At 39.3% G+C, this 25,689-nt stretch overlaps 1 protein-coding gene across 2 annotated transcripts in view; it reads right to left on the reverse strand.

Moving 5' to 3' along the window:
• The window catches only part of SKAP1 (src kinase associated phosphoprotein 1), a 291,789-nt gene that overhangs the window by 213,591 nt on the left and 52,509 nt on the right, over positions 1 to 25,689 (reverse strand). For both annotated transcript variants that reach the window (XM_043470440.1, XM_043470435.1), the window contains exon 3: positions 2,548 to 2,573. In XM_043470440.1, the coding sequence (XP_043326375.1) occupies positions 2,548 to 2,573 (26 nt within the window). The remainder of the gene's footprint in view (positions 1 to 2,547; positions 2,574 to 25,689) is intronic.

Consider the following 25,689-nt stretch of genomic DNA (forward strand, 5'->3'; position numbering starts at 1 on the left):
TTATAGATAAGGAAGCCAGGATTCAGAAAAATGAAGCAACTTGCTAAGTTCACATAACCTTTAGCTAAATGGTATAGTGAGACTTGAACCCAGGATTATTAGGCCTCAACGTCCATCCTCTTTCTACCATGCCCTGTTTCTTCTCCAGAACAGGGACAAAACTCTCCTGATACTATTCCATGATCACTCTTCCATTGCATTAAACCTGGCACTGAATGGAATGACGGATAAGAAATGCTTTGCTTGAAATCGTTCTCTAGGTCTAGCAGTCTACTCTCCCAAGTATCTTTCTTTTAAAGGATGCTTTTTCAGTATGTTGTGTCTACTCTTCTATAACTAAGGACTATTTTCCCTCTAGGTACCAGACTCTGGTACAAATATTCTGAAGAATACGCATGTGTGTTTAGGGAAATGCACAGTTAATAAAATTCATCCCATCACCTTCCTGCACAAAAATCCTGCCACAGATAAAACTGCCAGGAATGTTTGGGGCCACCATTTCTGTTCTTCTTCACTCCCTTCCCAATACTACCTACTCTTCCAGGGCTCTTAAAATACTTCTGCCATCTGTTCTACTTCTTACATATTCTTATTCTTTTCATAATCCCAAACTGCCCCATAGTATCTCAAATAGACCTGTTACTGCTCCCACCCAAATTACATTTTAGAAGCAAACAATCTGCTAAGATCTGACCAAAAGGGCAGGGTAAAAGATACCCTTTCTTTCCTCTTCTGCCCCTTAAAACTCTCTTAGTGGGAGGAACAAAGCTGGGGGCAAGCCACATGTACATGGGTTTTCCTATTTTATCTTTCCTTACATTGCTTCCAAATGGGCAAAGAATATCCAATTTGCTACCTATATCCAATCATTGTCAAGAAGTAAACAGTTTTCTGTTCTAAATAAACTCTTTTCAGTTGTCTCCTTTACTGCTCTACCTCTGCCTTCATTATGAAAGAGAAAGACTGTGTAGAAGTTGCCCTATGCTGGACGATGACTATAATACCACTATTACAAGAATCTGGTGAGATGTGTGCTTTGTCTTTTGAGCCCCACACAGTCCCTTATGTTAAGCTCTAAAATTATTTTCTCTTCTCAACACATTACTATACCACATCTCTGACACTAATTCTTTATTTCTCCTTTAGGTAATTAATTCTATCTTCACAGTTCTATTCATTTCTGCCTGTTTACATTCATATTCTGCCCCCTGTGGATTTTGGTTAGCATCTGTTAAACCCTGAACTATAGGGCCATTTCTTGAATAGCATATTTCACATTTTGCAAAACAAACTGCTACATTAGTACATATAATTCTCTATTCTCAACCTATGTTTTCAGCCATAAATGCTTTAGGACAGTGAGGTATACAGTAACACTATATCACATTATTTAAAATGTTACAAATGCTATTGTTATAATTTACAAAAGTTTAAAAACTTCAAAAATATAATATTTTATTTTTAAAGTTTGCTTTTAAAGAAACCTTTATAGACTTCAAAGTATGAGCTAGGAAAATTAAATTTTTAATAAAACTAGAATCATTACAGTTTGAATTTTTTAAGGTACTACTGTTCACTGAGATGGATACATTGGTAATGTTATGAAAATAAAGAAAAATATTGGAAAAGCTTGCAATTGTTTAAAAAATTTTATAGAGCAAAATAGTTCATAAAGCTATTTTAGTTTAAAATGCTCTGTGATTTTTCTGAGAAAATAAAAATCTCCCATTTATAACAAGTTGAGATAGTTAATATTCAGAATGATGTTTGTGACATTCTCAACCAGGGTACATAAAGTATGCATATACTTTATTTTTTTTTTAAGTATGCATATACTTTAAAGGCACCCCCTCAAACTGAATTCAGAAAAATTTTCAGTTTTGAACCTTTTAAAAATGTGTTTTTACCCTCTTTTTTTCAATTTTGCACACAGCTGTCTGTTGTACTTTTTAGAATCATGCCAGATGCTGAGTTCATCAAGCAAAAGCAGGAAAACAATGGTTTGAAAGCAATTAGAAGCACGGAGGCTGCAGTGAGGCTCATATTAAAATGTGATAACACCGTTCTAGGGGGAATTTCAACACTACTCCATTTCTGACATGCTTCTGCTGCCAGACAGGCAGGCTGTGTGGAAGAGCACTGTGATTGAGGAGGTAACACACCGGAATTTATTTCTGGAGCAATGAAGGATTAGTTGAGCTGGAGCCCTCCCAAGGCTTTTATTATGGACTCGGCCACCATTTTATTTGAATGCTGGTGGATCCTGTTGGCATCTAACAAAGCTCAAGGAATAAAAGCATACTAAAGCTTTGGTCCTACAGAATAATCTAGCACTAATTCATTAAGAAGGCAGAAGCATCAGGGCTTCTTATTGCTAAAAGGCAGGGCAAGGGAGCCCAGCAGGGTGAAGGTTAATTAAACACTCCACTGACTTTCCTCAGAAAGGGCCAATGCCACCCTATGGAGAAGCTTACTTAGAAGATACAGAAGTAACAATACCATCTACACATTTTCAGTATGAACCATAAATGGTTGGAGAGGACTCACCTTGGGGCTGAAAATTCCAAAAGTATCTGAAATAAAAGGAAAAAGAAGGGAGGTAAGTCAAACTTGTATTTCTCAATCGTGGCATATGACAGCAATAGCACTCCTAAATAGTCAATAACTAGCCAAAGCCACAATCTACTCTAATAAAAACTGAAGGGTTGTCCTTGAGATTTGAAAGATTCTTAAAGGCTTGAAAGGGACATTTAACTCACTGTATCTCCTTAGATAAGTTTGACTTTAGAGCCAGAAAGGTCCTAAAATATTACCTAGCCATGGTCCAGGTTTCTCCTAAGGAGCTCTGCAGGCTTTGACCAGGACAATTCCTTGTTTTGATAACCTATCTTGTGTATTACAGGACAATCAGTATCATTGGTTCTGGGCACCCCCAGTTGTTATGACAACTAAAACACCCCCCCAACACATCCCCAAATACCTTCTAGACCTAAATTCTTAATTTTACAGGTGATGCATGAACAACTGACTCAAGGTCATCTAATATTTTAGTGTCTGAGCCAAGACTGGGGCTCTTGCAATTCGGTCTATCATTCTATCTCCTCTTTTATTTTGGGAAATGACTGGCAAACCCCATAACCCTTGAAGTCTTACAAATAATGAAATGGCAATAGCAGAAGGGATCATTTGCAAGTCACTTACTTGAAATCTAAATTGCTTCCCCCGCCTCCCCACAGAAGCAATGTTATATATAGTGGCTACCCACAAAAGTCTATAGTACTTTGGACTCCATTTCCTCCTGCCTTCACAGGATACTTACATTATTACATCGATTTTCTCTTGTATAAATTCAACCTCTTCCTCTCAACATGGCCCTTTCCATCAGCATTTATGCTCATATAAAAATAAAGCAAACCTTCCCTCACCCCCTTCATATCCCTCCATTTGCTGCCCTCTTTTCTTTCACATCACAGTGAAATTTTAAAAAATGTTGGCTATAGTTTCTCTTTATTTCCTCACCTCCCACCTGTTCTTCAACATATCCCAATCTTGCTTATGGTCACCACATATTAATTCTTGCTATAAACATAGTAATCTCTATCCCTCTAAGTGGAAATAATATTTTTCTATCCTCATCTTGACTTCCCAGGGGCATATATGAATATAACAGCATTTTTTCTAAGGAGAGAGTTCACAGTTTAATCCAATTCTTAAAAATATCCCCCCCAAAAAAATTCCAAAAAAGATGAGGAAAAGGGTAATACATTGATGATAATGGTGTGTCTTCTAGTACGTGAAAGTGAAAGTCACTCAGTCATGTTCGACTCTTGGCGACCCCATGGACTATACAGTCCATGGAATTCTCTAGGTCAGAATACTGGAGTGGGTAGCCTTTCTCTTCTCCAGGGGATCTTCCCAACCCAGGTCTCTGGCATTGCAGGTGGATTTTTTACCACCTGAGCCACAAGGGAAGCCCAAGAATACAGGAGTGGGTAGCTTATCCCTTCTCCAGCAGATATTCCCAACCCAGGAATCAAACCCAGGTCTCCTGAATTGTAGGTGGATTCTTTACCAACCGAGTTCAAGACTGAAATAAGGTGTGGCTACTTTGTGTGGGGAACACCAGCCCAAAGAGCATCTAGGTTATTTCTTTGTAAAAATTCAGAAAATGGAGAGGAAGGAGATATGCAGGGAGTATACATCTCTGGAGTATAATCCAGAGATGAATTTGTGGGAAATAAACAGAGGTGAAAAGAGAATGTGAAGAAACCTTGCGATTGACTTTTCTTGTTCCTCTTCTTTCTCAGAACAGCTCTGGACTGGCAATCAGGTGAAGGAATGTTAAGATGCTTGGGTTAGAGGGTGAGTAAAGTTCAGAACAGCTTTGACCTTTTCAGTGGAAAGGGGGAGAGGGGATGAGAAAGGGAAGGGTGGGAAATATAAAGGTGCAGCATCTGGGGAAAAGGGCATCCACACTGACATAAGGGCACATGTAAATTGAAACTAGCTGCAACTTAAATAATTTGTTTTTATTAGTATGATGGGTCAATTTCCACCGAGCAGACACTGCCGTTTCCCAATGAACTTGGCCAATGTGAAAAGTTCTCCATAAATCTCCTGTCTGTAAAACACAGCTTACCAAGCAAATTATCAAGAGGGTGAACAATTTTCCATCTTCTATTCCTATTTTTCCATCTTTTCTCAAGGTGTTGCCTTGCCTCCGCCCCATTCCAATGATTACCCAACCTCTATCTAATTCAATATAAATAGAAATGAGGATATGAACATGTGCAGATTGTGTGTGTGCCTCCTCTTCCCAAAATGTTAGCGACAGCAACAGCAAAAACTTGGCTAACAAATGTTTTCACTTACTGATTGAGAAAAAAACAGCCATGCCCCAGTGGCAGTTAAAGGGCCAATTCATGGTAAATTGTCAAAATAGATAAAACGTTACTAATGATCTCAGTCTCTTACCTGTTCCCCCTACCCCTACCCCCCACCATCTCCATTCCAACTCATACACATTTTTAGTTCCTTTCTCTACATACTATAAAGTGTCCTAGTTTCACTTGTTAGTTAAGGAGATGTTATATGTTCACATATACCAAGTATTGCTTCTCCCAATAGTAGTTATATCTTAAGAAGGCTGTTTATGGAGAAAGAATTAAATTTAATTTAATCCAATAAGTAGCAGGTCTCTCTAGTAGATGTTAAATAGCAGAATCTGCTTTATTCTTGATGATACTGTAATTAAATATTTCTGTCAATAAAAATTATATATAGAACTTTATGTAGAAAATGACATGAAGTGGAATATTAGTTTGCTTCTTTCTCAAGAGATATAAAACTACCCTGGCAAACTACCTCTTCTTCTTTTCTTCTTATTTTAACTATTATGTAACAACCCTAAAGGAAGTCTGTACACACACACACACACACACACACACACATACATGCACACACACCACTCTATCCCAGAGCTCAGAGAGGATACTTCTAAAAGGCAAGGCCAAAAGGTGAACAATCTCATTTCTCACTGGAGGGCACCATGGATTATTCTTTGCTGACTCACTTAAAGTCTTAATCTTATCTCGTTAAATATATCCTATGGATGTCCTTCATTACATTCTCTGGAAAGATGATTCTGCACTAGAGAATTCTACTCTCCTTAGGAGGCATTTAGTCAAATCCTGACAACATCTTCTAATTCTTATCCTTCACTTTAAAAACAATTATCCCTTAGCCAGAGACTCCAACAAGTCTGAAACTAGAAATTTTAAACCAAAATACAAAGACCACAATGGAAATATATAGAAGAAAAAGCATGCAAACACACACACAGAGTTGTGTTTATCCTAAAAGCCTCTGAGAATTTCATATCAGGGCTGAGCAGATAGATGGCAAACACTTCTTTAATCTTCTCTTTGAAGCTTCAGCTTCAATATGAAAGGGAAGCTATCACTCCTCTACAATATCCATACTCGACATCATCAGGTCCATGCAAATGATATTTGGAACTGGAAAAAAGATGAGTACAGAATGAGCAGAGAAAATGCTGCAACGTATTGATGATGATGATTTTCACATTCAGTCAAAATAAATCTATCTTTACTTGTGCCTCCAAACTTAAAACGGAAGAATAATATTTTACAACGTTTAGTCTATGCTACAGAATACAGCCTTAAAAATTTTATTATTATTATTTATCTATTATTTTTGGCTGCACTGGGTCTTCACTGCTGCACTCGGGCTTCCTCCAGTTGCAGGGGTGGGGGGTGGCTACTCTCCAGTTGCGGTGCACGGGATTCTCATTGCAGTGGCTTCTCTTGTTGCAGAGCACATGTTCCAGGGCACACAGACTTCAGTAATTTCAGCACATGGGCTCAGTAGTTGTGGTGCCCACAGGCTTAGCTGCCCTAAGGAATGAGGAATCTTCCAGGACCAGGGATGGAACTCCTGTCCCCTGCATTGGCAGGCAGATTCTTAACCACTGGACCACCAGGGAAGTCCCTGAATAAAGTCTTGAAAATTTAAGGTTACTTTACATGCAAGGCAAAATTTGCTATTTGTGTTTTTAAATTAAAGAAGTTTTAATTGAACTTTAGTTTAAGGAAAAGTGCAGCAAATAAAATGAACTCACTATATTGAGGGAGTCTTGATGAGCAGCTATAGCTATCATAGCAGTAGTAATGATAATAACAATGCTAAGATTTTTAAAAGTCAATTGTTGGGCATTGTTTTAAGTACTCATATAAACTTACTTCCTCCACATTCTAACCCTATTATTATACCCATTTTATAAATGAGGAAACCGAGGCATTAAGAGGTGAGATAACTTGCCCATGGTTTCAAAGCTACTAATCGAGGTTTATTAATCTTAGCTAATCCTAGCAACTAGATTCAGACAGACACTCTAGTAGGAATTAAACAGGAAAGCTTTGGGATTCTGTGTTTCCACTGCAGGGGGAGGTCCATCTCAGATTACATTTCAGTATCTTTCAAATTGTAATCATACTGTTCTAGTTTGTCACTTGAGATAGATGGAATATGAGATTTCTCCTAAAAATGAGGCTATTAACTTTTAATCATTAGTTTGGGTTTTGAAGGTGGGTGTCAAATTCTTGACCATGGAGCTAACCAATAAACATGGTTAGTGAGGTTAAAATATTCAGAGCTTTAACCACTAAGCTAGCTAATTAGATAGATCCTGGTGAAGTAGGTAAGACAAATGTAACTATCCTCATTTTATTGGAACTATCTAAGGAGGAAAAATAATTCCATTTCCTAATTATAATAAAACTATGTATTCAGCATTTAACATATGCTAGGTGTTGTGCTCAGTATACATTTTACATGTATTATTTTATCTTCATCATAATCCAATGAGATTATTACTATTACAATGATACTATTCAGTTCACTTCAGTTCAGTTCAGTTCAGTCGCTCAGTCATGTCTGACTCTTTGCAACCCCATGAATCGCAGGCCTCCCTGTCCATCACCAACTCCCGGAGTTTACTCAAACTCATGCCCATCGAGTCGGTGATGCCATCCAGCCATCTCATCCTCTGTCATCCCCTTCTCCTCCTGCCCCCAATCCCTCTCAAGATCAGGGTCTTTTCCAATGAGTCAACTCTTCGCATGAGGTGGCCAAAGTATTGGAGTTTCAGCTTCAGCATCAGTCCTTCCAATGAACACCCAGGACTGATCTCCTTTAGGATGGACTGGTTGGATATCCTTGCAGTCCCAGGGACTCTCAAGAGTCTTCTCCAACACCACAGTTCAAAAGCATCAATTTTTCAGCGCTCAGCTTTCTTCACAGTCCAACTCTCACATCCATACATGACCACTGGAAAAACCATAGCCTTGACAGACAGACCTTTGTTGGCAAAGTAATGTCTCTGCTTTTTAATATGCTATCTAGGTTGGTCATAACTTTCATTCCAAGGAGTAAGCGTCTTTTAATTTCTTTCATAGCTGCATCACCATCTGCAGTGATTTTGGAGCCCCAAAAATAAAGCCTGACAGTGTTTCCACTGTCTCCCCATCTATTTCCCATGAGTGATGGGACCAGATGCCATGATCTTAGTTTTCTGAATGTTGAGCTTTAAGCCAACTTTTTCACTCTCCTCTTTCACTTTCATCAAGAGGCTTTTTAGTTCCTCTTCACTTTCTGCCATAAGGGTGGTGTCATCTGCATATCTGAGGTTATTGATATTTCTCCCAGCAATCTTGATTCCAGCTTGTGCTTCTTCCAGCCCAGCGTTTCTCATGATGTACTCTGCATATAAGTTAAATAAGCAGTGTGACAATATACAGCCTTGACGTACTCCTTTTCCTATTTGGAACCAGTCTGTTGTTCCATGTCCAGTCTAACTGTTGCTTCCTGACCTGCATACAGGTTTCTCAAGAGGCAGGTCAGGTGGTCTGGTATTCCCATCTCTTTAATAATTTTCCACAGTTTATTGTGATCCACACAGTTGAAGGCTTTGGTGCAGTCAATAAAGCAGAAATAGATGTTTTTCTGGAACTCTCTTGCTTTTTCAATGATCCATCAGATATTGGCAATTTGATCTCTGGTTCCTCTGCCTTTTCTAAAACCAGCTTGAACATCTGGAAGTTCTCGGTTCACGTATTGCTGAAGCCTGGCTTGGAGAATTTTGAGCATTACTTTACTAGCATGTGAGATGAGTGCAATTGTGCGGTAGTTTGAGCACTCTTTGGGATTGCCTTTCTTAGGGATGGGAATGAAAACGGACCTTTTCCAGTCCTGTGGCCACTGCTGAGTTTTCCAAATTTGCTGGCATATTGAGTGCAGCACTTTCACAGCATCATCTTTCAGGATTTGAAATAGCTCAACTGGAATTCCATCACATCTACTAGCTTTGTTCGTAGTGATGCTTTCTAAGGCCCACTTGACTTCACATTCCAGGATTTTTGGCTCTAGGTGAGTGACCACACCATTGTGATTATCTGGCTCGTGAAGATCTTTTTTGTACAGTTCTTCTGTGTATTCTTGCCACCTCTTCTTAATATCTTCTGCTTCTGTTAGGTCCATTCCATTTCTGTCCTTTATTGAACCCATCTTTGCATGAAATGTTCCCTTGATATCTCTAATTTCCTTGAAGAGATCTCTAGTCTTTCCCATTCTTTTGTTTTCCTCTATTTCTTTGCACTGATCACTGAGGATGGCTTTCTTATCTCTCCTGTCTATTCTTTGGAACTCTGCATTCAAATGGGAATATCTTTCCTTTTCTCCTTTGCTTTTTGCTTCTCTTCTTTTCACAGCTATTTGTAAGGCCTCCTCAGACAACCATTTTGCCTTTTTGCATTTCTTTTCCATGGGGATGGTCTTGATCCCTGTCTCCTGTACAATGTCACGAACCTCCGTCCAATGATACAATGATACTATTACTACCCCCATTTTACAGATGAGGAAACTAAGACTCAGGATGGTCAAACAAATTGACCAGGATCAGGCAGCTGTTAGTGGCAGAGTCAAGATCTGTATCTGGGTCTGCTGGGTAACTGCATTTCTACTGGCTGTAATGCAGAAAACAAGCCTAGTACTAAGAGAAGTTACAACTGTTTTGTCAGACAGCCTAGTATCAGGGAGCGTCTTTAATTTGGAGTCAACTATGGATTCAACTATTTGAGCTTTGGGAAATACATAAACTCCCTAAAATTATAGGTGCAAAGTAATGTGTGTTTTCTTTTTCCTTGAAAAAGAGTCCATGAACTTCATTAGATTTCAAAAAAAAAGTCACTAACTCTCCTCCTCCAAAATGATAAACAGGATTAGATGAGTAGGGTTAGATGAAAAGGATTATAATGGCATTATAAACCTAGCTATGCAGAAAGGCTAAAATCTGTAATCCAGAACATCTAGATGAAAATCTTTTACAACTAAAGCATTAAGAGTGTTGTTTTACTTGTGACCTACAGAAATTTAAGACCCATCATACATTCCCTGTCTTGGTGAAAAAAAAAATCAAATCTCTTCTTGATGACTTACAGATGTCCAGATTTGAACTTCAGTTTTTCATACAAAAACAGTGGTGACTTCTAAAGGGGTAGGTTCTCTGTAATACTCAATGTCCAGAGACTGCTATTTCCCTCTTGATCATCTCTGTTCCCTGGTAATGGCTGTCTCCAAACAAGTTGCAGAGACTAATGCTAAAGTGTTATCCTGGCATTAGAAATGGCATCTCAGAATTCAGATGGACACCTGGTTGACCAGGGCTTCAGTAGTAAGTTAACAAGGCTAGGAAAACCCTTGCATTTGACCTTGAGTAGTGAGGCACATGGTAAATACTGATTATACCCAAGGAAATGACTTTTCTGAACAATGCTAATAGTCTCTACACTGAATATTTCCTATAACCTCTTCTCTCATTTAGGAAGATTCAGCTGATTTTGAATTCTCTTTCCACTACCAGTATTCCATCAGAAGGAATGGGCAAGGGGCAAAGGTAATAGGGCATGACACCCTAGAACACAAGTGGGAAAAGAGCACCATCTGGTGGAAGTCTCTGATGGAGCATCAGAGGACTGGGACCCAGGGGTGGGGTGTCTGACTCTGTGATCCCACGGACTGTAGCCTGCCAGGCTCCTCTGTCCATGGGATTCTCCAGGCAAGAATACTGGATTGGGTTGTCATTCCCTTCTCCAGGGGATCTTCCCAACTCAGGGATCGAACCTGGGTCTTCCACATTGCAGGCAGATTCTTTACTGGTTGGGCCACCAAGGGTGGGGGTACCAGCCTTAGAAACAGTTGAGCAAAACGGGAAGGTCCCTGGGAGTGGTGCCCCCTATAGTCCCTGTTCCTTAAAGCCATCAAAAGTACAAGAACTAGTATCTGCCTACAGGAAGCTTACAATCTTTTCTAAAATATGAGATACACATGAAGAGAATACACATGAAAAGATAGTCAATTTAAGATAGTAAGTTACAAACAAACACTATGGTAACAACAACAAAAAAAAGATATGCAGATGATACCACTCTAATGGCAGAAAGTGAAGAGGAACTAAAGAGCCTCTTGATGAGGGTGAATGAGGAGAGTGAAAAAGCTGACCTGAAAACACAACACTGAAAAAACTAAGATCATGGCATCTGGTTCCATCACTTCATGGTCAACAGAAGGGGAAAAAGTAGAAGCAGTGACAGATTTTATTTTCTTGGGCTCCAAAATCACTATAGACAGTGACTGCAGCCATGAAATTAAAAGATGCTTGTTCCTTGGAAAGAAAATTATGACAAATCCGGACAGCATATTAAAAAGCAGAGACATCACTTTGCCAAAAAAAGGTCTGTATAGTCAAAGCTATGGTTTTTCCAAAAGTCATGTACGAATGTGAGAGTTTGGCCATAAAGAAGGTTGAGTGCCGAAGAATTGATGCTTTCAAATTATGCTGCTGAAGACTTGAGAGTCCTTTGGACTGCAAAGAGATCCAACATTCATACTTTGGTTGCCTGATGCGAAGAGCTGACTCTCTGGAAAAGATCCTGATGCTGGGAAAGACTGAAGGCAAAAGGAGAAGGGGTGGCAGAGGATGGGGCTTCCCTGGTGGCTCAGCTGGTAAAGAATCTGCCTGCAATGCAGGAGACCTGGGTTTGATCCCTGGGTTGGGAAGATCCCCGGATGAGATGGTTAGACAGCATCACTGACTCAATGGACATGAATTTGAGCAAACTCCAGAAGACAGTAGAGGACACAGGAGCCTGGCATGCTGTAGTCCATGAGGTCACAAAGAGTCAGACACAACTTAGCAACTGAACAACAACAATGGTAACAACAGATGATAAGCACATAACTCATGTAATAGAAGGAGCTGTCATAAGGAAGTCTTGGATTATTTGGGGGGAGGTAATAGTTCTGTGATCTTGAGTCTATGTCCACAAATTTTAGAAATTTTAGAAACCCTAGAAGACAGTACCACAAAGTTCTCTTACAAAATACAATGGTCACAATTAAACTTGTATTAAATAATAAACAAGTAACATTATCTGACTTGATTTGATTTGATAGTATCACCCACGACTAAAAAAATTTTTTAGAAGTCTATTAGCAGATAATAAAAAAGAAATAATATAAAATAAATTCATTCAATAAAATCCTATTCACCGCTAAGAGCCTTCTGTAACACAATCACTACATGAAATCCCTGCTATGACATTAATAGTAAAATCTAGGAGCTCAATGATTATGCCCTTTCATTGAAACACTGGAAACCTACATTCTAATATTTCATCCCCTGTGTTCTAGCATTAACACTGCAAATTGTGGTTGCTATGCAATCCCCCTACTCCCTACATGTAACAGACAACCAAATATGACTCAATGAACTATTAAAGAAAAACGCTAGCTAGCTGTGTTGTGGCAAAATGAAAGACACTAAATGTCAGGTCAGAGTTAAAATTTCTTTTCCTTTGTGTAGAAAAAAGGGAACAACTGAAGGGTTCATTGGGCGGTTGGTTTGCTTATTTTTAAGGATAGAGAATAATGTCCATTGTGATCCGAACCATTAAAAATATGCAGCCTGGGGAGGGGGGATCGGGATGGGGAATACGTGTAAATCTATGGCTGATTCATATCAATGTATGACCAAAAAAATAAAAATTAAAAAAATAAAAAATAAAAAAAATAAAAAAAAAAAAAAGAAATATGCAGCCTGGATGGGAAACAGAGGAGCAAATCAGTTTAGGAAGCTGCTGGAGAGCAAGAGAAGGGACAAAAGGTTTCAGAAGGAAAGTCAGAGATGTCTTTTGATAGCAAACCTGTGTTTTGAGAGAGAAAACAAGGCAGTACTCACAAGAACTCTAGCTGATTATCATATTTTAATCTGTACTATCTTTAGCTCTTGCCCTGCCATTTTTGTCACCACTGATACTTAGAATCGAATTTATTTTATTTTTTGCTTGCTTCAGGTTAATAGCTACTCTTAGACCACAGAGACTCCTAGTTATCTGATTGATGAAAAACTAGATGACAACTAGTTATAATAACTAGATGACTGTGACTGTGGACCATATACTCCCTGAATTTCACAGCTAGAAGGACATCGAAGGTCATTTAACTCAGCCACTGACTGTATAGATGAGAAAAACGAAACATGAGGAGGTTATCTGATTGTACCATAAGAGTTTAAAAATCCACATTGTAGAGCCACGACAGTTTATCTTGTGCAAAATCAGAAACAGATTCAAAATGTGATATTCATTTGAAAATTCCTTTGGTATTTTTCTTGTTGTGAACATGGTCACTTTATTCACCTGAGCTCAAATATTACATAAAATTTTTAAGCTGGACTAGTTCCTGGGGCTCCTCCAGGCAGCGTGAATTTATGAACATTAACATGTCAACAAACCCTTTATATCTCAAGTTATGAACACTGCATTCAATCTCTCAAACAGTAAAAATTCTCCACTATTTGCCAGACATTCCATGAGGGTCTGAGAGCAGAGAAAGCCTGAACTGTGGGCCAGTTTGGCTGAAATAATGCAAAATTGTGCAAAAGTGGTGTGAGTGACCTAAAACACATACAAGGTAAAAACTGGGGCTAGCACAATCTAGGTCTGGTTAATCCCAGAATCCGTTTTACTTCCTGCAGATGAGAGTTTCTGGGGGTGGACTTGGGGTCAGATTGAGGGAAGATGCCTGGAGGGGAGAGCCACAGAGAGGCCGGGCCCAGGATGCAGAGAGAAGCCAGGCAGAGGGGCCAGGTGTTCAAAGCAGGTGGCAGAGGCCCACAGCAGATGTTGGGGGGGGGGTGGGGGGAGACAGGGCAGGACTGTGAATGGGTTCCAACCTGAAAGTCTTTGTTTTGTCTTGTGAAATAGACTATGATGTCGAGCAAGAGTGAGAGGTGATATGATAAGGTAAAAGGCAGCTAAAAACCTTAGAGAGAAGAATACAGAGGAAAATTTAAAAAGCTGCTGATACAGAGCATGTGAAATAACTGCCAGGCATCATTAAGGGGTCAGCTGAGGTTGGAGACTAAGATTTACTGTGGCGGCAATCCAATTGTGTCATTTTTCTCCAGCACTAATTAGCTGCTCAGGTGTAAAATCAGAAAAGGTGGACAGCTGAACTGACCCAAGTTTAGAATCTTTCTAGGCTTGTGGGATAAAAAGACAAGAGAGTAAGAGAAGACTGGAGGAGCATGCCATGGAACTCAGGCTGGCCAGGGAAGAAACCAATGGCCAAAGACTTGACTATGCTGTCCGTACATATAAAATACTTTTAACAATCAAATATTAAAATAGTCAATATTTAACATTTAATTAAAATATTCAAAAATAAGAGACACAATTATTCTACTCTCCTCTCTCAGGACTGTTCTTTGTCCCCAAAGTCCCAAACCTCTCCTATCTCATGTTTCCTGTTTCAGTGGCCAACATCTCCATCCACACAACTGAAGCTTAGGAGTCATCTTCTATCTTGTTCCCTATTCTATGTATATCCCATCAATCACCAAAACCTGGAGATTCTGTCTTCTTCATTTATTTTTAATCTATCTCCTCTCCCTCACTATGGGCACTGAATTCACTCAAGTCCTCAAAATACCTCACCCAGATCAATATAACCACGTCCAAAGTTGTCTACCTGCCACTTTGCTCCTCTCTGAGCAATTCCCGTCAGTGCTGATGGAGAAGGAAGTGCAGCGACTGTGAAGAGCCAAGGCTCTGCAGATAAGCCTAGGTTGGAGTTCTAACACCTTCATCTTCTAGCTAGGAGACTGTAGCTGCTGTCTCAGTTTCTTCATCTTTAAAACAGAAATAATAACCATATCTGTCACGTATCATTCTTGGGAGGATTAACTGAGATGATATACATAAAGAACTGAGCATTAGGCCTGGCACTTGGCAGCATTCAGTAAACCTCAATTGTTATGTCATTCAGTCAGTTCAGTTGCTCAGCCATGTCTGACTCTTTGTGACCTCATGGACTGCAGCATGCCAGGCCTCCCTGTCCATCACCAACTCCTGGAGTTTACTCAAACTCATGTCCATTGAGTTGGTGATGCCATCCAACCATCTCATCCTCTGTCATCCCATTCTCCTCCTGCCTTCAATCTTTCCCAGCATCAGGGCCTTTTCCAATGAGTCAGTTCTTCGCATTAGGTGGCCAAAGTTTTGGAGTTTCAGCATCAGCATCTGTCCTTCCAATGAATATCCAGGACTGATCTCCTTTAGGATGGACTGGTCAGATCTTCCTGTAGTCCAATGGACTCTCAAGAGTCTTCTCCAACATCATGGTTCAAAAGCATCAATTCTTCAGTGCTCAGCTTTCTTTATAGTCCAACTCTCACATCCATACATGGCTACTGGAAAAACCATAGCCTTGACTAGATGGACCTTTGTTGGCAAAATAATGTCTCTGTTTTTAATATGCTGTCTAGGTTGGTCAAAAGTTTTCTTCCAAGGAGTAAGTGTCTTTTAATTTCATGACTGCAGTCACCATCTGCAGTGATTTTGGAGCCCCCCAAAATAAAGTCTGCCACTGTTTCCACTGTTTCTCCATCTGTTTGCCATGAAGTGATGGGACTGGATGCCATGATCTTAGTTTTCTGAATGTTGCGCTTAAGCCAACTTTTTCACTCTCCTCTTTCACTTTAATCAGGAGGCTCTTTAGTTCTTCATTTTCTGCCATAAGGGTGATGTCATCTGCATATCTGAAGTTACTGATATTTCTCCTGGCAATCTTAATTCCAGCTTGTGCTTCATCCAGCCGAGTTTCTCATGATGTACTCTGAATATAAGTTAAATATGCAGGGTCACAATATATAGCCTTGACATTTTCCTATTTGGAACCAGTCTGTTGTTCCAAGTCCAGTTCTAACTGTTGACCTGCATACAGATTTCTCAAGAGGCAGGTCAGGTGATCTGATATTCCCATCTCTTTCAGAATTTTCCACAGTTTATTGTGATCCACACAGTCAAAGGCTTTGGCATAGTCAATAAAGCTGTGGTGGTGGTGGTGGTTTAGTCGCTAAGTCATGTCCGACTCTTACAACTCCATGGACTGTAGCCTGTCAGGCTCCTCTGTCCATGGGATTTTCCAGGTAAGAATACCGGAGTGGATTGCCATTTCCTTCTCCAGGGGATCTTCCCGACCCAGGAATCAAACCCCAGTCTCCTGCATTGCAGGCAGTTTCTTCACTGACTGAGCTATGAGGAAAGCCTCTCATAGCTATTTCATAAAGCAGAAATAGATGTTTCTCTGGAACTCTCTTGCTTTTTTGATGATCCAGCAGATGTTGGCAATTTGATTTCTGATTCTTCTGCCTTTTCCAAAACCAGCTTTAACATCTGGAAGTTCATGGTTCATGTACCGTTGAAGCCTGGCTTGGAGGATTTTGAGCATTACTTTGCTAGCATGTGAGATGAGTGCACTTGTGTGGTAGTTTGAGCATTCTTTGGCATTGCCTTTCTTTGGGATTGGAATGACAACTGACCTTTTCCAGTCCTGTTGCCACTGTTGAGTTATCCAAATTTGCTGGCATAATGAGTGCATCACTTTCACAGCATCATCCTCTAGGATTTGAAATAGCTCAACTGGAATTCCATCACCTCTACTAGCTTTGTTCGTAGTGATGTTTCCTAAGGCCCACTTAACTTCACATTCCAGGAGGTGACTGGACTCTAGGTGAGTGATCATACCATCCTGATTATCTGGGTTGTGAAGGTCTTTTCTGTACAGTTCTTCTGTGTATTCTTGCCATCTCTTCTTAATATCTTCTGGTTCTGTTAGGTCCTTACCATTTCTGTCCTTTATTGAGCCCAGCTTTGCATGAAATGTTCCATTAATGCCATCATTATTCTAACCACCTAACAACACACAAACCAAATCTTATCATTCCCCTGCTTGAAATCCTTCAGTGGCTTACCCCAGTCTGGCCCTCCCCTCCTCAGCTCACACTCCTGCTCTTACACATCACAGCTCTCTCTGCTGGCACACGTTTCTCTTCAGGTCCCTCCCTCTACTAGCAAACCCTGATGGCCCTTGAGGCTTAGTCCAGTCTCCTGCGTTAGGTGCTCCCCCATGCGCTCCCCTTAGCAGCACCTGTATGCTGCACGACAAGCTTCTTGTCTCTTTATGTTCCCGAGCCCTCCAGGGGCAGTAGCACAGACCTTGCTAAATAAGTGAACGGAGGTGAGAAGCAGAAGAGCTGTCTGTGTTAAGCATGAGTAGAGCACCGAGTATATTTCAGGGCGGTGGAGACAAGGCTGAAGAGGCAGGCAGAAGGCAAGCTTTCTAAGCAATGCTATAGAGTGTGGATTTTATCCCAAATTCTTATTGGGAATTTATCCCAAATACTCCCTATCTTTAGGGAGATGTGCCCTCCTTTTCCCCTAAATTACTCGCACAAAGGTAAGAGGGGGGAAAAAGAGAAATCAAAGGAAGGAAAGAAAATGAAGAAGAGAAAGATAAAAATAAGTAAGCTTTGTTAAGCTAAAACATCCAAATGAAGAAGTTTTTCACCCAAAGCCTGGCTTCAAAGACTAACTACAAAATGACCGGCAAAAATAGACTTCAAAAGACACAACCAAATATACATCACAGTGGCAAGAATCCAATATATAAATATAATCAATTTGTTTCCTCATTAAAAGCCTTCATGAAGAAAATGATTTAATACAAATGCTAAAGCCACTGACACAGATTAATCGAAAAATAACAACAGAATTCTAATTAAAGACATAATATTATTTCACTCATTCACACTAAAACAAAATTTGGACAAATATATAAAAACAGAATCTAGAAAGCATCCTTCTATGGTAACCACTCTAAGAGCTACAGTGAATTACTGAAATAAAAAAAAAAAAACAACTCCTATCCTTAAGTGTACACTGAGATGTACACAAAAACTCAGAAATCGTTTTTAAATTATTCCACAGTTTGGCCCTCAACTTGATTTTTTTTTAATCATATGAGATTCTATACTAAAATATCATCCCTCCCCATTTATTTCTTTGTACAGTACCTATAGCAGTCACAGTTAAACCCTTATATAAGGTACTCAATTATCCAAATCATAAAAGTAGGGAACTGGCTTAGATCTAAAGGCTAATGACTATGTGACCAGTTCTACTGCTGCATCAATACAGGTCAAGGGTCACCAGCAGTTCAACCACAATAACCAGTCAATCTCAGGACTTACCTGACCCATCCTGGGGCCAGGACTTCTGGTTCTGTCCCACATCAAGGGATTCCCCAGCATCAAAAATGTCTCCAGATGTTGCCAGGCCACAGGGAAGCACTTAAGACAGCAGGCAAACATCAGGACAAGGAAAGGACCGAGACTATTTATTCTGACCATATCTCCATCCCTCATCCTAGGAACTAATTAGGTTGAAATGTTGTCAGCTACTGGCTGGCCCTAAGCTCTGCTGGAAAGATCTTCCTGTCAATCAAACCCAGTCATATTGGGAGACACTCCTAACCACTCAAACCAACAGCCTGCTCATACTTCCCAGTCAAATCCTTCTTCCTTTGTTCCCCTTAATGTTAAAATTCAGTTTAAAACCAAAATAGCTACTTATCTAAACAAAAATGGTATCTTCTAATAAAGATTTCTACACCTACTTGTCTGATTTTAAGAATCTCCTGGAACCCTAATTGAAACACAAATTCCCCAGGGTCCACACCAGACCTAGTAAATTAGAATGTCCAGGTTAGTGACCTAGAAGTCTGTGTTTTTAACAAGATCCCCAGGTAATTTATATGATGGGGCAAGTTTGTAGAACACCATTAAGGACATGGGTATTTCATAACTGGTTGCCTGTTAAGGGAATTATAAACAGGCAGCCCCTAGTTCAAGTATAGACTGTATTCCAAAATTCATTTTGATTGTTTGGCTCTGGAAATGCATTTTCCTAATGAAACAAAGTAATAAATAGTGTTAAATTTTCTGCATCTGCTTTAAAAAAAATTAAATCTTGTTTACAAACCTGAAATATAGTAAACACAATCTTTAATTTACCAACCAACCACATTTCAAAAGTTGAAGCACAATGCTGGCCATTTAGAATGTATTTTCCCACTGACATAAAGTTCTGAAAAGTGGTTATATTATCTGGTTATCCATAAAAGCTTGTAAAGCTCATAATAAACCAAAGGCAGCTATGGAATCAAGGATATAAGTATGAGCTCAAAGCAAGAGATACTGGGAAGAAAGAAACATCTGTCTTCCTTTTCTGGGCATGCATAAGAGCATAAACATAGGCAACCTTTGAGAGTATTATCCCTTTTCTCTCCCTTTGCAACCATCCTCTGCCTTCCAGAGGCCTCAGCCCAGGGACTCATGATATCCATAATTCCCTACTAAAGCATCAGCTTACCCATCCCTGTCCCACACTTTACTCTCTTCAGTCATGAACCTCTTCTCCACAAATCCAGTAAAAATTCCCATTTCCAGGATTTGATTCCATCTTATCTTTTCAGCTATGTATCTCATTACTTCCTTATACCTAATCAACAGAATTATCGTTTGGTTCCCAATGATGGCTAAACTTTTATCTCCTCTGTTTCTTTGTACATGCTATCTTTGTGTGCAATACATCTGACCAAAAATCCATCCTTTTCAAACCCAAGACCAAGCCATGATGACATTTCATCCATGAAGATTTCTTATTTCTATATCCTTTTTATCTTTCTCATTAGGTTGTAAATTTCTTGGGAATATCTATTGGGTATCTACAATGTAACATGCCTTGTATTAAGCACTTTTATATGCATAACAACAATCCTACAAGGTGGATGTATTGTATAATTATTCAGTTTACCTGGTTCAAAAACAACAAGTTATAGAAAGACTGGAAACTGTCATATAATCACCACATAAATGCTTTGCACATAGTAGATGCTCAATAAATATTTGTTGCATGAATGAAGTAGCATTATTCACTTATGAAGAAATCAAGCCTCTGTAAGAGTGCTGGCCAAACAATCATCCTGCTTTGGTTCAAATCCCAGTTCCAAACCCTAACAGCTGTTAGAACTTGAGCAAGTTCTCTGAACCTCAGTATTCTCATCTGCTAACTGGGGATTATTATAGTATTCAGCTCACACCTGTTGTGAGGGATAAATGAGGAAATGGGTGTAAAGTCCTCCAACACTGGGCCTGGCACATGGTAACTGTGATGAATGTTAGCTGTGACTGTAACTCCTCAGTTGCAGAGGCAAGAGTTTCTAAAGCCCTCATTCTTTCTGAAGAAAAGGATCCTCTGTTAATTTTATAACCCTCAGTGTACCTAGCACTGTGTGTTACCCATAACAGAGGTTCAACAAACTTACTGAATTTCCTCAGCACAATCATCTTAACCAAAAGTTAGAAGAAAACCATTCAATAGGGCTAGTGCACATCAAAGTACTCTGGCATGTAGAGTTTGAATGATTTTTAATTTCTCCCTTTTATCTATTTGTATTTTCTAAATCTCTACAGTGAACGTGTAAATCTTAAATCACTGATATCAGAGCCCTTATCCCTCCAGGTGAATTTATATTTGTAAAAGAGGACTACGCAACTAAACGAATCTCTAAATGGTGAAAATCCAGGTATGTAACAAGTTGAAACCAAACATTTCAGACTGTCTAGAGAAGATACCCATGCATGGTGGGCTCTGTGCTAGCTCTGTTCATCAGTCTGGCCGCTTACTGGCCCAAGAACTTCTTGAAAAACAGGGATATATCTTCTCTGACACTGTTTTGATCACCTGGCATTGTGCCCAACAAAGAGTAAACAAATAGCCAATACATATTTGTTAAGTAAATTAACTGCTTCCGGCTTGTAATCCTCACCCTTGCTTTTAGTTAATTCCATTTCTCTTCATGACCAACATGAAAATCAATCATGGTGACTGATGTTTTAAGAAGGAAGTGAATGGTTTACTCAAGCACCATCACTTTGGAAAGCTAGTCTCACAAATACAAATGTTTCACTAAATAGCCACACAGAGTGTAGATAATCCTTTTCTAATGAGGGATTCATCCTGTGTCAGTTCAGTGCAGCTCAAAAAGATAAAATCTAAGAAACAGGCGTTGTTCCTAGTCAACAATTAGATACCTCATCTAATGAAGACCTTGAGAATGAACTTCCTTTATTAAAAAAAACCAAAAACTTATTTTAGAAAAGTCATAAATTACTAAAAGGACTGCTGTATTTCATATGGCTCAAAAATAATCTTACTTTTGTGTATGTATGCACACACATGCTTAGTTACATAGTAAAAAAAAACCCTCCAAATACATCTATTTATTTGAATAGAAGTGACCCAAGGCTACAATTAAAGCCCAGTTTCCTCTATCCACATCTCTTTTCCCTGCAGTGCCAACTCCTTTCCCACCTGGAAATAAATATTCTTTGTTTTTTAAATCCCTGCCTCTTTTTGTTCCCTGCCTCTTTTTAAAACAGGAAAGGCTCTGATATCAGTGATTTAAGATTTACACATTCACTGTAGAGATTTAGAAAATACAAATAGATAAAAAGGAGAAATTAAAAATCATTCAAACTCTACATGCCAGAAATTACTATCATTAACATTTTGGTATATTTTTTCAGACATTTTTCTAAAAAAACAAACAAACAAACAAAAAAAAACCAGTTAAACCATTTCTTCATATATAGTATATCTTATCATTCCATATCAATATATCTTCTTCTATAGCACAAATGATTAAATTATCTTCTTTTTAATCTCCCTTTCAACAGAATGGAGGAGCAGAATAAACTGGAACAGGGAGAAGCCTGAGGCAGAGAATCAGAAAAGAGAATTGTACAAAGCTCTGAATAAGACTTCATGAGAGCTAAAATTTAGCCAGTGAGAAAGAGAATAGAAGGGAGAAGACAGATTTAGGATGAAGAATCAATAGGCGTGTTGATGGTTTGGGGAGTAAAGAGAGAGGAGTCAGGAGTGACTTCCAGGATTCTGCCTAGAGGGTCAGGACCTAGTGAAAGCAGAAATAGACTTTAGGGGTAAGCAGAATATAAAATAATGAGTTCAGTCTAGACACTCAATCAGATATGATTCTTCTGGCTACAAAATAACAGAAAATCTGACTGACAGAGGCTTAAGCAAGTACAAGTTTATTTTTCCTTCAAAACAAAAAGTCTGAAGACTGGTGATTCTAGGCATGATGCAGGGTCCCAACAATGGCATGAAGAACCTAGGTTCTTCCCTTATTTCTGCTCTAACACCTTAGAGTAGAGTAATGTCTTACAGTGGCTACTGCATTTCAGTGCTTTATTTTGGCCTCCCAAGCATAAGATTTGGAGAAGGAAATGGCAACCCACTCCAGTATTCTTGCCTGGAGAATCCCATGGATGGAGGAGACTGGTAGGCTACAGTCCATGGGGTCGCAAAGAGTCAGACACGACTGAACGACTTCACTTTCTTTTCTTAAGCATAAGATTGTCATGTGAGAAGCTATCAGAAGTCTTCTCCTCACATTTCTTTGGCCAAAACTGTATCTTATGCAAACTCTAGACCAACCACTGGCAAAACAGAATGGCTTTCAGATTATGAGTCCTTCCCTGGGAAGGTGGGATGCTGTTGTCAAGGAAGAATGGAAGAATGGAGGGTGGCTGCTAGGGAGGCATACAGCAGGGTCTGTCCCAGCTTTGCAAGTTTGAGATATCTATAAGATAGTCTCTAAGACACCCAAAAGGAGCTGTCCAATATGCTGTATAGTGCCTTGGAGAGAGAACTGAAGCTGAGCTGCAGAACTAGGAGTCATCCATGTTCTAGGGAAGTTATAGAATTAGGGGGCATGCATGCAACTGCTTACAAAGAATGTGATGGGAAAGAGGCAAGCCTGAGAGACAGCAGTGAAGAGGGCAGGGTAGAAAAACAAGCTCAAGCCAAAGCCCAAACTAAGAGTATAAGTACAAGGAAGAAGGAAAGCCAGGAGAGACTACTATCATGGGGACCAATAGAGGGAGTTTTTATTTGCTTGTTTGTTTTTACTTTTTGAGGAAAAGGAAGTTGTTAATATCGTCACATGCTGCAGATACACCAAATAAGACAAGGATTGAACAGTGTCACCTGGATGATGCAATCAGCAAGTTACTGGTACTTTGGCAAGAATACCTTGATAGGAGCAGAGACTAGATTATAGGGGACTGAAGAGTGGCCAGAGAAGAAGCAGCCAGAAATGGCTAGCCTAGGCTTCTATTTCAAGAAGTGTGTCTGTTGAAAAAAGAGAGAGAGAGATACAGGACAGTAGCCAGAGAGGGAATCACTGTGTAAGATGTAATGTTTTTCTTAATATTAGGAGGGATTTGAACATATTTATATGATGAATGGAGAGATGTAATTAGGAGGGAAAAGCTAAATTTGAGAGAGAAGGTCTCTGGGGGGCAGTGGTTACAGCAGAGTGAAGATGACAACTATGAGTCATAGCCTCAGTCCTCAAATAGCATGAGGGGACACTCTGAACTCAAATGATGACAGAGAATTTTAAAACCATGTAGGCAAATCTCAAAAGGGAAGAGGTTTGGCAAAAGATTGAACAGTAAAAGTCTAGAAATGACAAGCAAGGAGCATGAAGGATGCCAACAGCACTTCTGGAAAATGAGCAAGTTCTATTTAAGATAGCTGCAAGCAAAACAGTATCCTGAAGAAGAGTCATGTTTTACTTGGGCAGGGATGGAGAAAAGAGGTTGAGGACATCGTGGAGTTTGATTATACTAGAACATGGATTCTAGGAAACACAGGGGAAAGGGTTAGAAAAGAAGTCCTCAAAAAAGATGAAAGATGGTGGAAACAAGGAAGTGCAAAGCTTTATAGGAAAGATGATAACCAAAGGCAGAGGGCTTATGATGGATCATGTCTGGACTAACTGGCATCCATGCTCCAACAGAACTCCAACACGTGGGCAGCAGCCCTGTAACCTTATGCCACAGAATGTTAGAGAAATGTCATCACAGGAGACATTTAAAGAGATGGATGCTATCTTTACAAATGGCTCTGTAATTCCTAATGCTCAATAAAAAGAATGTGTTTTATCTTTGGACAAGAATATGGGGGCTGGCTACTGAATAGTAAATTTCAAAATATAGAGGGTCTCTTGTTCTAATGTTTAGCCAAGGACCAGGTAACACATTTATAACAGTTTTCCCCTCATTCAACTCACATTATTGAGCTTGTATCATATGCCAGTACTGTGATGGATCGTTTTTTAAAAACAAACATCCATGTCTTTAAGAAGTTTATAATCTCTATAAGTATGTCTTCCGAGTTCTAAGAAACTGAATTTAAAATGAACTTAAAAGTATGTGGTAGAGCAGTGATTCTCAAATGTTTATATGCATACAAATAACCTTGGGATCTTATTAACATGCAGGTTCTGATTCAGTGGGTCTGATTCAATGGAGCCTGAGATTCTGCATTTTAAACAACTTGCCAGGTGATGTTGATGTTGCTGGTCCATGGGTCACTCTTGAGTATCAAGAAGCTAGGACTCTAGCAAAAAGGATTTCTTGCTTTACCTTTTCTATTTATACTGACCTATAAGGTCCTAAATTTTTTTCTCTTTTCCTTGTTAACTCTCCTACCCATCTGTTCTTTCTAATAAAAAGAGAGTCTAGGGTAGAAAAACTTACCAAAAGCTTGCTCTTCTATTAGCTACAAAAGCAACTATTAGCTATACAGACCGCTGTTGTGAACATGTCAATCATCTATCTCATGTGATTACATATTTTTGTGGAATCCCTACTATTTCAAACAGGGCACCTAGATATTCAGTAAAAGAATAAACCGACTGGGAGCAGCAATTAATTCCAGTTAGGCCATATGGCAGTATAGAACACTGGCTGGAACCTGAAAACTCAATTTCACAAGAGTCTTACTTATTCTGAATTTTAATCATTATAGGATCAGCAAACATATGCCTACCAACTTGCTTCATTTACACAAAATTCTAAAGAAAAATCACACTGCATACTCAAAAATGACTGGTTTTTCCCAAATGGACTCAAAATTTCTCTTCTACTGGATTCTCAAAATCAAGTAGCTGCTGACAGCTCCAGTTTAATCTCTCTTTCAAACAAAATCTTCAAACAGTACTTTTAACAAATAGTATTGCTTGCTTTCTTACCATCTTCATTGTCAGCTCACAGTATAATTTTGCACAAGTATAATTTTCTCCAGTTCTGGATTCCTCATCTTTGGGGCTGGCTCAGCTGCTGACCCTCCTGTCCCTGTGAACTCCCTCCGTCGTGCCTGTCACTGCTGAGACACCCATCCCACCACATTCTCTCCATTTCACCTCTCTCCAGAATGGAGACATTATCATTTCTAACACATACTCCATCGCCTGTCCTATTAGAGCTAAGATACTTTCATCTCCTGTACATCTCATAATTTCAAGATAAGGACAGAAAAATCAGTTCTTGTTCTGTGAACTTTTGTCTCTGGTGCTTGAGAGACTATCCTGATATCCCCTGAACATGTTTTAGTGATAACATTTACTGCACCAGGGCCAAAATGATTTTCTGCCACTTTCAATTCTAGTTCAATAAAAGAATAAGAGCTTTGTTTCTAACCTCTGTCATTTTTAATACCATAAAATGATTTAAAAAATGTAAAATTGAGTTCCATTTCCTACTGGACTACCAATCTCATATTAGCTTTCCTTTTATCAAATTTATGAGAAAAGTCAGAAATTGCCTTTCCTTAAAAA

This window comes from Cervus canadensis, chromosome 1 (genome assembly GCF_019320065.1).
Source record: "Cervus canadensis isolate Bull #8, Minnesota chromosome 1, ASM1932006v1, whole genome shotgun sequence".
NCBI classification, from domain to species: Eukaryota; Metazoa; Chordata; class Mammalia; order Artiodactyla; family Cervidae; genus Cervus; species Cervus canadensis.